Source organism: Hyperolius riggenbachi, chromosome 6 (genome assembly GCF_040937935.1).
Source record: "Hyperolius riggenbachi isolate aHypRig1 chromosome 6, aHypRig1.pri, whole genome shotgun sequence".
In the NCBI taxonomy this organism is placed as follows: domain Eukaryota; kingdom Metazoa; phylum Chordata; class Amphibia; order Anura; family Hyperoliidae; genus Hyperolius; species Hyperolius riggenbachi.
This window is the reverse complement of record NC_090651.1, coordinates 7,130,185-7,145,607: the sequence shown is the minus strand read 5'-3', so window position 1 is coordinate 7,145,607 and position 15,423 is coordinate 7,130,185. Positions and strand designations below refer to the sequence as shown.

Genomic DNA, 15,423 nt, shown 5'->3' with positions numbered 1-15,423 from the left:
CCCTACATAGACATAACAGGAAGTAAAGGTATCCCTACATAGACATAACAGGAAGTGAAGGTATCTCTACAGATGACAAGACATACATTATCTAGGAATTCCCTGTATCCTGCACATACTGCGATATCGTGAGAAGGAGAAGCATCAGCTATGGGTTCTTATCACAGGATGGGACTTTACTACAATCTCTATACTAGCTTTGACACACAATGCATCGTTTCCCCACTCCTTATACAGCACAGCAGTTCATCACGGAAGGGATTCTGGGACTTACCTTCATGCTCAGGTAGGTGTCCTGCGGGCCATAAGGGACTTGTAAGGCCCCTTGGAAAAATACCGGCCCCGTCTTCTCGTCATTCCCATCAGTCCATTGGAGTTTGTTCAGACTAAAGAGAAAGAAAAAAAATCGACTTTATCCAAACTGATCACACAACAAACTAACTGTACTGCTGCTTCTCATGTCTCCTGAAACCAGTGACATGTGTCTGTGTTCACCCTTCCCTCCTGCAATCTGCTGGCTGTTACACTGATTGGATGCTGTAAGATTGTAAGGCAAGACATTGCACAGTGCACTGCGACTGGCCAATATACCGGAGCTGGCCATGCGACATTGCACAGTGGATGGCGACTGGCCAATATACCGGAGCTGGCCAAGCGACATTGCACAGTGGATGGCGACTGGCCAATATACCGGAGCTGGCCAAGCGACATTGGAGCCACTGAGGACAAAAAAAAAAAAAACCTTAAAGCCTGTCCCCCAAAAAACATATTTATATATTATAACTTTGATGGCACAAGTAATAAAGTTATTGCATCAATAGGGCCAGCTAAAATGACAACATTATCAGAAAACTTAAAGAGGAACTTCAGCCTAAACAAACATACTGTCATTAAGTTACATTAGTTATGTTAATTAAAATAGACAGGCAATATAATCTCTTACCCACCCTGTTTAAAAAGAACAGGCAAATGTTTGATTCCATGATGGCAGCCATCTTTTTGGTTGAAAGGAGGTAACAGGGAGCATAAGACGCAGTTCCAACTGTCCTGTGTCCTGAGCACCTCTCCCAGTTGCTAGGCAACGTAAGTAGCAACATAGCAAATTCCATCATGCTCTGCACAGGATCAGGGGGAAAAAAAGCCAGGGCTTTTTTTCTTTGATGGCTGGAGCTTAGATAAAAATGCAGCTAAAAATTATGCTTTGGTAAGAAAAACAAAGTTCTGATGCTGTGAAACTGTTAAAGACACACTAAGCCTTTTCAGTGCTGCTGAGTAGATTTTCAGTCCGGAGGTTCACTTTAAGGGGTAAAAACCCCAAAACCTGAAGTGGTTAAGTCTTGGGGGGTTCAGACGAGAATGGGTGCTGCCGGTGATGTAAATGACCAATATTTTATTAGTAGCAGCACAGACAACTCATCCGGCGGCACCACAATGTACTCGGATATTCCATGAGGCCACCCCAAGCCTACAATGTCTGCCCATTCAAAATGAAATGATGGAGATGTGACAATAATGTACACCATGAAATATCTGCAGTAATGAGAGGTTTCCCAGCACACAAACACTTTACATTCCAGAGACCAGCCAGAGAAAGAGGACCTTTCATTTCCTATATCGGGGCGGAGGAAAAGCTCACCTGCTCAAGAACGTGGCGTTCAGATCCAGGCTGTAGATTCGGAAATTCTTCAGAGGGACGTCCCTGAGGAACACGTCACCAACCAGACCTGACACAGGAAGAAATACAGCACATCGTAATATCGGGGTGTCTAGTGAGGGTACAGTACCACTGATAAGATATGTGTAAAGTGCAATCTAAGGGTGCCCACCAACCATCCAATGTTACCTGTCAGATCAGATTAGATACTAATGATGGTGCCAATCCACATCAAATAATCAGTTCATCGCTCAGATCATGGATCCCTCTTTTGGATTGATAAATCCTTTCTTTTATCAGTTTACGAGTCCAGTCAATGCTTTCTGGCTGATTCCTTCTGAGTGCAATCATGGAATTGAAAAGTGAATCCTTTGGTAAAATTGAATCATTTGTGGTCACCTTTAAGGGGCCCATACACTCAGCCGATTTTCTGGCCGATCGCAAATCGGTTGGCCAATCGACCGATCGATGGCCGATTTCGATGGATTTCCATCGAACTGGCAGGGTGGAAAATTTAGGTCGATCTGATGAGATTGCTTATCAGTTTGCATTGGCCTTAATGGAAATCTGATCAAATTTCAATAGATTTCAAACTGAAATCTATTGGAATTCTATCCTGGTAAAAAATGTTCTAAAAACGCATCAGATAGATCATCAGATGCATTTCTTATCTATCTGCTGCCAATCTGACGAGTGTATGGGCACCTTTAGAGTGCGTGTGCATGTGTGATAGAAAATATATATATATATATATATATATATATTTATATGTGTATGCATACACTGTATCCTACTAATATATTAAATGGGAAAGTTCGGATGTTTGGATGTTTGTTACTCGATCACGCAAAAACGGCTGAACGGATTTGAATGAAATTTGGCACACACATAGTACATTACCTGGAATAAAGTATAGGATACTTTTTATTCCCATAACCAAAAAGAGACAAATACAAATTTCACTGGAAAATGTAAACTGCAGCCATTCTTACACTGTTACACTGGAGGTGTGTTTAGCTTCTAAGGGTAGAATGGTTAATTTGCATATATTCAGCAGTGATGCCCTGGGAGACATCTCAAGCTCACTCCAACCTGAATTATCGCAAATTCTTTCTGTTTTAAGAAAGCAAACGTTTGTTTTTCTTAACATCTTAGTAAGGGGGCTTTTAGGACCATTGTAGTCCCTTACACACTCCAATGAGTTCTGGGTCACCATGAGCTTGCTGGTTAGTCTGTACCTCTCGGTGTTACAAGCCCTACTGCATAGAGCCAAATTAATCTATGCCATGCACTGATGAGGATCAAACAATCCAAAACAGTCTGTATGCATGTTGGATTATTATGGCTCTTTACATAATTGCATTCCAGCAGTTCTGGAGGTGTGTTTAGCTTCTAAGGGTAACAATAGTTAATTTGTATATATGCAGCAGTGATGCACTGGGAGACATCTCAAGCTCGCTCCAACCTGAATTATTGCAAATTCTTTCTGTTTTAAGAAAGCAAACTTTTGTTTTTCTTACACTGTTAATGGTAGGGTTCTCAAACTTTGCACAGTTGGGTGTCGTCGTTGTCGTTGGGTCGTTGTGTGACTAGGATTATTATTCAGAAAAGTGGTTGGAGCCTATAAAAGCCAATCAAAATTCATCTATTGATTTTCAAGGGGAATATTTACATTTCTGCCATTCTTGCACTGTTAATGGCACAAGCCTCAAACCTGGTATAGTTGATCATTGGGTGACTGGGGTTCAATTTCAGAAAGGGGGTGGAGCCACAAATAGCCAATCAGATTTGTTTCATTCCAATGCAAATTATTGTTGCCAAATACCGCAAAGCTCACAAACTTGGTAATTGAGTAATTGATTAATTGTGTGTTAGGGTTAGGAAAGTGGGCACAGCCAACACCAGCCAAATACATAAGCGGGCAATGCAGGGTCATAAGTGGGCGGAGACAAATACAAATTTTACTGGAAAAATGTAAACAGCAGCCATTCTTACACTGTTAACCCTCCTGGCGGTATGAAAAATTCCGCCAGGAGGCAGCGCAGCAGTTTTTTTTTTTTATTTAAATCATGTAGCGAGCCCAGGGCTCGCTACATGATAGCCGCATCCTCCCGCCCGCTTCGATCGCCTTCGGCGATCTCCGATCAGGAAATCCTGTTCAAAGAATGGGATTTCCTGGAGGGCTTCCCCCGTCGCCATGTCATTGGGAGTCCCGATCCACCCCTCGGCGCTGCCTGGCACTGATTGGCCAGGCAGCGCACGGGGTCTGGGGGGGCACGCGCCGCAACGGATAGCAGCGATCGGGCGCGGGGCGGCGGCGATCGGTGTGCTGGCGCAGCTAGCAAAGTGCTAGCTGCATCCAGCAAAAAAAAAAAAATTATGTAAATCGGCCCAGCAGGGCCTGAGCGGCACCCTCCGGCGGCTTACCCCGTGTCACACACGGGGTTACCGATAAGGCCTCGTTCAGACTATACGCGCTGCCGTGCGCATTTTGGCAGCGTGTATAGTGTGCGACACGCAAGAACGGTAGAAGGGCATAGACAGCCCTTCTACCGTTCCCATCATATGCGCTGCGTGGCAGCGTGATTGCGCTATCGCGTGCTGCACGCATTTTTGGGAATCGCAACGCAGATCCCATTCATTGTAATGAATGGGATCTGCAGCGCAGCGCATAGGAGCGCAGATGGCGTGCGATCGGACGTGTTGCATTTCAATCGCACATCCATCTGCGCTAAATGATGTGAACCAGGCCTTAGGAGGTTAATGGTAGGGTTCTCAAACTTTGCACAGTTGGTTACTGGGTGACTGGGGTTAATATTCAGAAAAGTGGGTGGAGCCTACAAAAAACAATCATAAATTACAGATTGATTTTTCAGGGGAATATTTCATTGCTGCCATTCTTGCACTGTTAATGGCACAAGCCTCAAACCTGGTACAGTTGATCATTGCGTGACTGGGGTTTACATTTATATAAGGGGGTGGAGCCCCAAACAGCCAATCTGATTTGTTTCATTTTAATGCAGGTTATTGATGCCAAAGACCGCAAAGCTCACAAACTTGGTCATTGAGTAATTGTGTAATTGCGTGTTAGGGTTAGGAAAAGTGGGCGGAGCCAACACCAGCCAAGTACATAAGCGGGCAACGCAGGGTCATCAGTGGGCGGAGACAAATACAAATTTCACTGAGAAAATGTAAACTGCAGCAATTCTTACATTGTTAATGGCAGGGTTCCTAAACTTTGCACAGTTGGTCACTGGGTGACTGAGATTAATATTCAGAAAAGTGGGTGGAGCCTACAAAACCCAATCAAAATCCACCTATTAATCTTTAAGGGGAATATTTAATTGATGCCATTCTTGCACTGTTAATCACCTGTACCTGGTACAGTTGGCCACTGGGGTTCAAATTCAGAAAAGGGGTGGAGCCACAGCCAATCAGATTTATTTTATTTCAATGCAAATTATTGATGCAAAGCTCACAAACTTGGTCATTAACTATTTGACATTCCTGGACGTGAAACTCACGTCCAGGAAGCCATGTGCGCTCCTGCGCGTGCACGCGCGCTCCCGGCCGGCGGTTTGTTAGCCAGTGAATCAGTAAATCGGGCAACGGTGCCCGATCACTGATTCCTCTCCCCCGCAGAAAAGCGACAGCTTCTCTCGGAAGCTTTTTCTGCTTCCTATGTCGCTCTAAGCGTACGTGGTACGCTTAGAGTGACGTCACTGTAAACAACTCATGGCTGCCATCTTGTGGCCAAAAAGTAAACTACATCTAAATGTTAAATAAAAATAAAAATACACATATATTTACAAAAAAAATACAATTTCAATCCCACCCTCCCAAAAATACCCACATAAAATGTTTAATTAAAAAAAAAAAAAAAAACATTACAATTAAAAAAAAAAAAAAACACAAATATTTACCTAAGGGTCTAAACTTTTTAAATATCTATGTAAAGATGAAATATTTCCTTTTTTTTTTTTTATTATAAGCTTGTAAATAGTGATGAATGCAAAACGGAAAAAATGCACTTTTATTTCCAAATAAAATATTGTCGCCATACATTGTGATAGGGACATAATTTAAATGGTGTAATAAACGGGACAAATGGGCATATACAATACGTGGGTTTTAATTATGGAGGCATGTATTATTTTAAAACTATAATTGCCGAAAAGTGAGAAATAATGATTTGTTTCCGTTTTCTTCTTATTCTTCCTTTTAAAATGCATTTACAGTAAAGTGGCTCTTAGTAAAATGTACCCCCCCAAAGAAAGCCTAATTGGTGGCGGAAAAAACAAGATATAGATCAGTTCATTGTGATAAGTAGTAATAAAGTTATAGGCTAATGAATGGGAGGTGAACATTGTTCGGATGCATGAAGCGAAAAACGACTGAATGCGAACTGGTTAAGTAATTTTGTGTTAGGGTTAGAAAAAGTGGGCGGAGCCAGCACCCGCCAATTACATACCTGGGCAATGCTGAGTCTTCAGTGAGCGGAGACAAACACAAATTTCGCTGGGAAAATGTAAACTGCAGCCATTCTTACACTATTAATTGTAGGGTTCTAAAACTTTGCACAGTTGGTCACTGGGTGACTGGGATTAATATTCAGAAAAGTGGGTGGAGCCTACAAAAACCAATCACAATTCACCTATTGATTTTCAAGGCAAATATTTAATTGCTGCCATTTTTGCACTGTTAATGGCACAAGCCTCAAACCTGGTACAGTTGATCATTGGGTGACTGGGGTTAAATAATTAGAAAAGGGGTGGGGCCACAAACAGCGAATCAGATGTGTTTCATTTCAATGAAAATTATTCATGCCAAAGACCACAAATCTCACAAACTTGGTCATTGACTATTGACAATTGTGTGTTAGGGTTAGAAAAAGTGGCCACAGCCAACAGCAGCCAAATACATACCCAGGAAACATTAGGACATCAGTGGGTGGAGAAAAATACAAATTTCACTGCCAGAATGTAAACTGCAGCCATTCTTACACTGTCTGTCAATGGCAGGGTTCTTTTGCACAGTTGGTCACTGGGTGACTGGGATTAATATTCAGAAAAGTGGGTGGAGCCTACAAAAGCTAATCAAAATTCACCTATTGATTTTCAAAGGAGTGGAGCCACAGCCAATTAGATTTATTTCATTTCAATGCCAATTATTGATGCCAAAGACCGCAAAGCTCACAAACTAGGTCATCATTGAGTAATTGTGTGTTAGGATTAGAAAAAGTGGACAGAGCTAACACTAGCCAATTACATACCCGGGCAACCAGCTAGTATATACATATATATATGGCTGGTGTTGGCTCTGCCCACTTTTTCTAACACTAACACACAATTACTCAATGACCAAGTTTGTGAGCTTTGGGGTCTTTGGCATCAATAATTTGCATTGAAATGAAACAAATCTGATTGGCTGTTTGTGGCTCCACCCCCTTTTCTGAGTTTGAACTGCAGTCACCCAATGACCAACTGTACCAGGTTTGAGGCCTGTGCCAATAACAGTGCAAGAATGGCAGCAATTAAATATTCCCCTTGAAAATCAATAGGTGAATTTTGATTGGCTGTTATAGGCTCCACCCACTTTTCTGAATATTAATCCCAGTCACCCAGTGACCAAGTGTGCAGTATCAGAACCCTGCCATTAACGATGTAAGACTGACTGCAGTTTATATTTTCCCAGTAAAATTTGTATTTGTCTCCGCCCACTGATGACCCGGCATTGCCCGTGTATGTATTTGGCTGGTGCTGGCTCCGCCCACTTTTTCTAACCCTAAGGCTCCCTGCACACTGCATGCGATACCGATTCAGATTTTTAATAGTTTTTTACATCCGATTCCGATATGTGATCGTTACAGCATGCTGCGTTTTTTCTGCATTTTCTGTTGATAGCATTCAGGGAAAATCGGAATTGGAAACGAAATCGGAATCGCAAAACGGATTTGCAGTGTGCAGGGACACACAATTATTCAATGACCAAGCCTGTGAGCTTTGCGATCTTTGGCATCAATAACCTGCATTGCCCACTTTTTGGTTATAGGGATACAAAGTATCCGATGTGTTATGTGTGCCAAATTTCATTCACATCCGCTCAGCCAGTGTTGTGTGATCGAGTAACAAATATCCAAACTTTCACATTTAATATTAGTTATATATATATATATATATATATATATATATATATATATATATATATATATATATATATATATATATATATATACACTTAAATAAATAAAAACAAAATACATACATACACATACACACACAATAATAAAACTGTTAATACAACAATACACAAATACCTTTGCGCTGATCGTTCATTCTGGGCCCGTAGTTGACTCGTCCGCAGTTCTCTACTAATATTCGCAGTTTTCTATAACCCTTTGAACAGAAATGAAGCAGACATAGTGATAAGAGCAGCGACAGCGCACTATGGAGATGCAGAGCGTATTAGCAGCCAGCACAGAAGCATGGGTGGCCTTTATAGAGAAATCCTGAGGCCTCATGCCAAGTCCCCCCCCCCCCATACCAAGCCCCACCCCCCGACAAGCCCCGCCCTACGCCAAGCCCACATATCCAGAGGAAAACACGGTGGATTCAGCTAAGAAAACATTCCATGTTGTTTTTTTAGAATGTTTCACCGTTCTTATGCTCAGCACACCGTATAGATTTTTACCAGCCAATTCAATTCCTGTAACAAATCTGCCAGACATCTCTTGCCCCAGCACCTCCGATTGATTCACTTTCTATCAAGTTTGAACAGTCTGTCAATTGAATGTGTGATGAGACATTTCTATTATTATTTTTGATTTATAAAGCGCCAACATATTCCGTGGTGCTGTACAAAGTAAGAAACAAACATGGGGTACATAATAATACAGACAATGTTATACACCAATATAAAAGATACATAATTGGTGACAAAATACAAAAAATGATACAAAATACAGAATACAAGACACAGAATTAGTGATAAAAGTAACATGATACATAAAATGTATAATGGTTACCAAGACACAAAAGGGGGAGAGAGCCCTGCCCTTGCGAGCTTACAATCTAAAGGAATGGGGGAGGGGGGGGGGGGAAATAAGAGGAGGGGTTGTACACAACAAATACATAGAGGCTTTGTGTTTTATGATACCTACTAGGAGTGCAATTTGGTCTTCGGACAAAGGGGAAGTGGCCTAAGGTAGAGACATGTTGGGAACCCTCTGTGAAAGGGAGTTGGGGAGGAGCAGCAGGTAGGGGAGGAGCAGCAGGTGGGGGGGGGGAGCAGCAGATAGGGGAGGAGCAGCAGGTGGTGCGGGAGGAGCAGCAGAGAAGTGATCGGTGAATAGCGTTGCACTAGCAGTTCAAATTTTACTAAATGGATTTCTGCTGAAATTTTTCAAAGCTTACAGTGTGTATAGGAAGTGATCACAATCTGATCAGTGATCAACCGGCTTAAAACACTGAGTCGTAGTTGACATGTGTTTCTCTCTCTAGCTGTACAAAGTAATTTCCAATCAGGTGAAGGAGATACCTAGACATATAGACAGTACAGCTATTCCTGTGGCAGGCAACAGTCTTGCTATCTGACGCTCAGTATGCCTGGCTGATGGGATGTATTGTCTTTAGGATGATCCTGTGCAGAGCTGTCATGGTTACTCAGGCCTGAGACACGTAGGAACCATGCTGGGGGAGGAGTCTGTAGGATAGTACGTCTGTACAGCATTCATCCTCATCACAAGCTTAGATTTCAGGCAACGCCAGACAAACATATGTTATTTAAAGTTTTGGAACCCCGGGAGGTGCTGCCCCCCACTCTGATCACCTAACATGTAGCACGGCTATGAATGCAAATGAGATTCAGCAACTTCCCCAAATAGCGAGAACAGTTTGAAGCTTCCGGGAGGGTTCCATGCTACCCAGGGCCGGTTTAAGCAACAATGGGGCCCCAGGGCAAAATAAACCTGGGGGGCCCCCCCAACATATACCCCGGAACAAAAATCAGCATTAGGGGACCGTTTTTGCAGCTGGTATAGTCAGGGTGTGAAATCCCAATCGGTCAGAGCTCCACATTCTGGCTATCCCAGCCTGCATGGGGTACAAGGGGTTACAAAGTTTCAGGAGGGGGGACCCCACATAATTTAAAAAAAAAAAAATTCCCACACTCTAAACATAAAAAAAAATTGGGAAAATAGGAAAAAAATACCAGGGATCTTCATACAGCCATATGGCGGCTGTATAGCGATCCCTGGCCAAAGCGCTGCGGCTGCGTATAGACCCCCTGGAAACCCCGTCAGGAAATTTATTGCGCTTTCGTTTGATGCATGTAAAATTACACTACCGTTAGGTTTGCTACTAAAAGTGACATTTACCGCATTTAAAACTATACTTTTTTCCTTCTAAACTTTAAAATAGTTTTTCTCAAAAACTATAAGGTCTTTTTGAAAAATTGTTTTTTCCTCTTATTCCTAATGATCTCCTTAACATATCCTGCAAATTTAGTATTTCTAGCATTTAAGGTGGATTTCCTATTAACCATTAAAGTCGGCAGGTTTTTAAATGTGTTTTTTTTCCCCTTTGAAACTTTAAAATCGTTTTTCTCAAAAACTATAAGGCCGATTTGCAAAATTTTTTTTCCTCTTGTAGCCACTGGGGGCCCCTACAAGCTCTGGGGCCCTGGGGCAGCTGCCTCCTTTGCCTTAATGGTAGCGCCGGCCCTGATGCTACCGGCCACTACAATGCATGCTGGGAGATGTAGTCTGGCGATGTGAGTGTATCTCCTGGCTGTAGTCACATCAATGGCATGACATCGCTACAGGAACATCAAAATGCAGTCACTCCCTGGGGAAACACAGTAAACCCCATACAGAGGGTGGGCTAGTGGAGCAGCGCGTACGAGAGAGAACGGCGCCGGAGACTTGGGCGCAGGACACAGCCAGTATATGGCTAATCCTGCTGCCGCACAAGTCCGGGCCGTGTTAATTACTATTCCCCCTCCAGGCCGACATGGATAGTGGGGAAATGAAATAATTCGGCTTCCAGCAATAGCTGGAAGCCGAATTATTGTTTTAAAAGCAACTTCAGATCCGTCTTCTGACGGCGCTGAAGTTACTCCATGTGCCTGCCATAGCCGTAGTTCCTATTACGGCCTATGGTGGCGCCGGCTGCGCCCAAGTCTCCTGCGCTGCTGCGCCCAAGTCTCCAGCGCTGGATTTACCGTGTTCGTGGAGCAGCCCCCAGTAGGTAAGTAATGACACACACCAATCCCCTCCCCAATAGCACACTGTATAACCAAGCTCCTTATGGGGAGGCTCATGTTATAGTTTTTAAGGTCCAGGTGCTCATGTCACTTTAAGATTACCGTAAGAACAGTATATAAGCTTGGGGTCTGAAAAGGCTATATTTCTATCTATCTATCTATCTATCTATCTATCTATCTATCTATCTATCTATCTATCTGGAAGAGTTGGCCAATAATTAGTACCATCTACATTTAAAGCACGGAAACCGTACATTTACCTTCTGCTGAACCCTCCGTAGTCCTAAGCAGACCAATAAATCCCCAATTAAGTGATATTGTATCAGCTTACATTACATGTGAACCGACACTCTAAAATCGCAAACAAAAGCCACAAGAAATAGAAGCTTTCTAGGTAACTTACCGGAACCTCGGGAATGTCCAACTCCTGCTTCTTATGATCCACAAACCCCACCGGCTGGCTGCTCACAAACACCTGTAATAGGGAGGGCCTGGTCAGAGGGCGGGAACCATGTGCTCTCCATAGAACGGCTGTAGGCGATAGCAGGGTGTACCTGAGCTCGATCTCTCACATGGCCTTTGGTCTGGAACTTTCCTCCTCCATAGATAACAGTCTCATATAAGGTGTATCCATAGGACTGACCATTTCCATCATTCACCGGCAAGTTCTCCATGTTCACCGGGACCTCCGACTTGTACGGCTGCAGGAAAAGTATGAAGGCCGGTGAGACATGGGTAAGTGTTCAATTGCGTACCGACTGGTGACAGTACGGTGGGGACCAGTTTTAAGGGAGAAACCTTGATGTGGTGAAGTGGCTTCTACAAAGAATACTGCAGCTATTTTGGAAATTAATTGATCTCTCACTGAACTAATAAAGTTTATTCTGATTGGCTCACTACATGTTGCTGTTTTTGCACTGTGTTCATGAAGTGAACTCCGGAATATCACAAGGGATCCACAAATGATTACTAAGCGCTTATTAGGTGTTGCTAACTGTTACACTATAGGAAACATACTGCACTACGTTATGCTCAACACCAGATAGAATCACACTTTGATCAGAATTGATCCGAGGAAGCAGGAAAGCACCAGCGAAACGTGTTGTCATTTTTAGTGAATAAAACTTATTCTTCAGGAGGGATAAGAGCAAAACTGCACCTCCTTTTGCTTTTGTTATACTGCACTACAGACTGTTATTTTGATAAACATGATATGCATTTCCTCCCACAACGGTAAGAATTCTCAGATTAAATGACTGAAGCCATAACAAGCAGACAGGAAATGATCATTGTGGCGCTCACCTCTCCGGTCAGATGCAGAGCGTCCCACAGAGATATGCTGCGTTTCAGCTGGACACCTCCATACGATGCTTTGGACAGCTGGACAGGCGGAGGGAGAAGAGGCTCCACTGTAAAATCAAATGCATGGGGGTGAACAAAATGGAGTCTGACAGGCTAATGGGCGTTATAGTCACACAGCTGGAGAACCGCAGAAAGTGGTAGCCTGTGCGCCGGTCACACCGTCTCCTTCAGAGAACCTCAGTCCTCCTAAACGCCATACTTACCATGATGTTTGCTGAATATCTCTCGCAGTTTATAATATTTGGAGGTATAATCACCAGCCTCAGTCAGCGGAGCATCATAGTCTATAAAAGAAACAAAACACATAATAAGTAAAAGGCAGTGATCACCAGCGCTCCATGTCCAACTCCTAGCCTCATCCCCTGGGTCATATCACATGACTGGACTCACCATAGCTGGTGACATCACATGACTGGACTTACTATGGCTGGTGACATCACATGACTGGACTTACCATAGCTGGTGACATCACATGACTGAACTTACCATGGCTGGTGACATCACATGACTGGACTCACCATAGCTGGTGACATCACATGACTGAACTTACCATGGCTGGTGACATCACATGACTGAACCTACCATGGCTGGTGACATCACATGACTGAACCTACCATAGCTGGTGACATCACATGACTGAACTTACCATGGCTGGTGACATCACATGACTGAACCTACCATAGCTGGTGACATCACATGACTGGACTTACCATGGCTGGTGACATCACATGACTGGACTTACCATAGCTGGTGACATCACATGACTGGACTTACCATGGCTGGTGACATCACATGACTGGACTTACCATGGCTGGTGACATCACATGACTGGACTCACCATAGCTGGTGACATCACATGACTGAACCTACCATAGCTGGTGACATCACATGACTGAACTTACCATGGCTGGTGACATCACATGACTGGACTTACCATGGCTGGTGACATCACATGACTGGACTTACCATGGCTGGTGACATCACATGACTGAACCGACCATGGCTGGTGACATCACATGACTGAACTTACCATGGCTGGTGACATCACATGACTGGACTTACCATGGCTGGTGACATCACATGACTGGACTTACCATGGCTGGTGACATCACATGACTGGACTTACCATGGCTGGTGACATCACATGACTGGACTCACCATGGCTGGTGACATCACATGACTGGACTCACCATGGCTGGTGACATCACATGACTGGACTTACCATGGCTGGTGACATCACATGACTGGACTTACCATGGCTGGTGACATCACATGACTGGACTTACCATGGCTGGTGACATCACCATGGCTGGTGACATCACATGACTGGACTCACCATAGCTGGTGACATCACATGACTGGACTCACCATAGCTGGTGACATCACATGACTGGACTTACCATGGCTGGTGACATCACATGACTGGACTTACCATGGCTGGTGACATCACATGACTGGACTCACCATGGCTGGTGACATCACATGACTGGACTCACCATAGCTGGTGACATCACATGACTGAACCTACCATAGCTGGTGACATCACATGACTGGACTTACCATGGCTGGTGACATCACATGACTGGACTTACCATGGCTGGTGACATCACATGACTGGACTCACCATAGCTGGTGACATCACATGACTGGACTCGCCATAGCTGGTGACATCACATGACTGAACCTACCATAGCTGGTGACATCACATGACTGAACTTACCATGGCTGGTGACATCACATGACTGAACTTACCATAGCTGGTGACATCAGAGCGGTACTCGTGGAAGTGCAGAGCACCAGCCATGAAGCCGAAGTTGGTTCCTCCGTGAAACATGTAGAGGTTGATGGAAGCCCCTTTGGTCAGAACGTCGGCCACGGTAGAGATCATCTCTGGATGGGTGGAGAACAAAGTAACTGACTGACCGATACAGAAGAACAAGGCGATCCAAGAGGCAGAAGGAAAACTACTCACGGTCAACATCGAATACATGGTGGTCCCCGCCCCAGTGGTCGAACCATCCCGTCCAATACTCCATCACCATCACTGGCTTGTTACCCTGAAGACAAGGAGTCCCCCCGTTACTGTGATGTCTGACAGACTCTGCCATGTCTTATGCTGAGAACACACGATACGTTTTGCCGTTAGATAGATGTGTTTGATTGATAAATTCTGTCACGTCCGATATTCCTCTCGATCGGATTCTCCTGTTAGACTCAAAGCGCTGCAGCCACTGGGACGCGCTCAAGAGGCCGCCCTGCAGTGTTAGGGAGTCTTGCCTTGAACTCCTTACTGAAAAAGGTACTGACCCTAGTCAGGATTCAAACCCTGGTCTCCCATGTCAAAGGTGGTGCCCTTAACGAGACACTATCCAACCACTGTATGGAGACCATATTTACCTGGATGGACTCTAGGTACGAGAAGAGAATCGGTTCAATCTTCTGGAAATTGATGGTGGCCAAAACTGTCCAAAAGCAAAAAGAAACTCTGTACAATGAGTGTAATCTTCTTACAGAGACAATAACTACAAGCTGCTACACAGCTACACAGTCTTCTTGCAATCACTAGGTGGCAACATACATATGCACATCATTTTCTTAATTTTTAGAGAGAGAGATAATATTAATCAGAATTATTTCATCTGGCCAAATAAGTTCGCACTTACACGAATTTGACTTATGTAGCCATGACCAGTGGAGCTATGGGGATGCCGTCAGACCAGCAGGCTGCATCTACAGCAGTGTCCTTCTATATGTACATGGTGTACATGCTTGCTGCACATGTACACAACAAACAGAAAGGAATTTGTCAGATTTCCTTGGGGGGGGGGGGGGTGTTATTAATAATGTATTATTAGTGCATTTTTGATCAGGAGACTATTTGGAGTTTATTTGGCGTATTTCTTTCTCCCTCAGGCGGTAGCCATGCTCAGTGCAGAACCATGCTAGAGCTGCTAGGACTGGAGAGCACAGAACTGAAAATGATCACTTCTCACCCCATTTACTGCGACTAGAACTTACAAACTGTCCTTGACTTGTAATATATATATACACTGCCTGTCCTTGCATTATTCTGTTTGTGTCTGTACAACCTGAGCCGAAACTCTGGTAGAAAATGAGATACTTACTTAAAGGGAACCAGAGACGAA

At 43.8% G+C, this 15,423-nt stretch overlaps 1 protein-coding gene across 2 annotated transcripts in view; it reads right to left on the bottom strand.

Annotated features, from left to right (window-relative positions):
- GLB1L2 (galactosidase beta 1 like 2) overlaps positions 1-15,423 on the bottom strand; it is a 93,463-nt gene that overhangs the window by 6,720 nt on the left and 71,320 nt on the right. For both annotated transcript variants that reach the window (XM_068238797.1, XM_068238798.1), the window contains exons 8-17: positions 14,675-14,739; positions 14,250-14,334; positions 14,030-14,167; positions 12,481-12,561; positions 12,218-12,324; positions 11,470-11,616; positions 11,319-11,390; positions 7,971-8,049; positions 1,637-1,724; positions 275-386 (exon numbers count right to left, since the gene is read on the bottom strand). In XM_068238797.1, the coding sequence (XP_068094898.1) occupies positions 275-386; positions 1,637-1,724; positions 7,971-8,049; positions 11,319-11,390; positions 11,470-11,616; positions 12,218-12,324; positions 12,481-12,561; positions 14,030-14,167; positions 14,250-14,334; positions 14,675-14,739 (974 nt within the window). The remainder of the gene's footprint in view (positions 1-274; positions 387-1,636; positions 1,725-7,970; positions 8,050-11,318; positions 11,391-11,469; positions 11,617-12,217; positions 12,325-12,480; positions 12,562-14,029; positions 14,168-14,249; positions 14,335-14,674; positions 14,740-15,423) is intronic.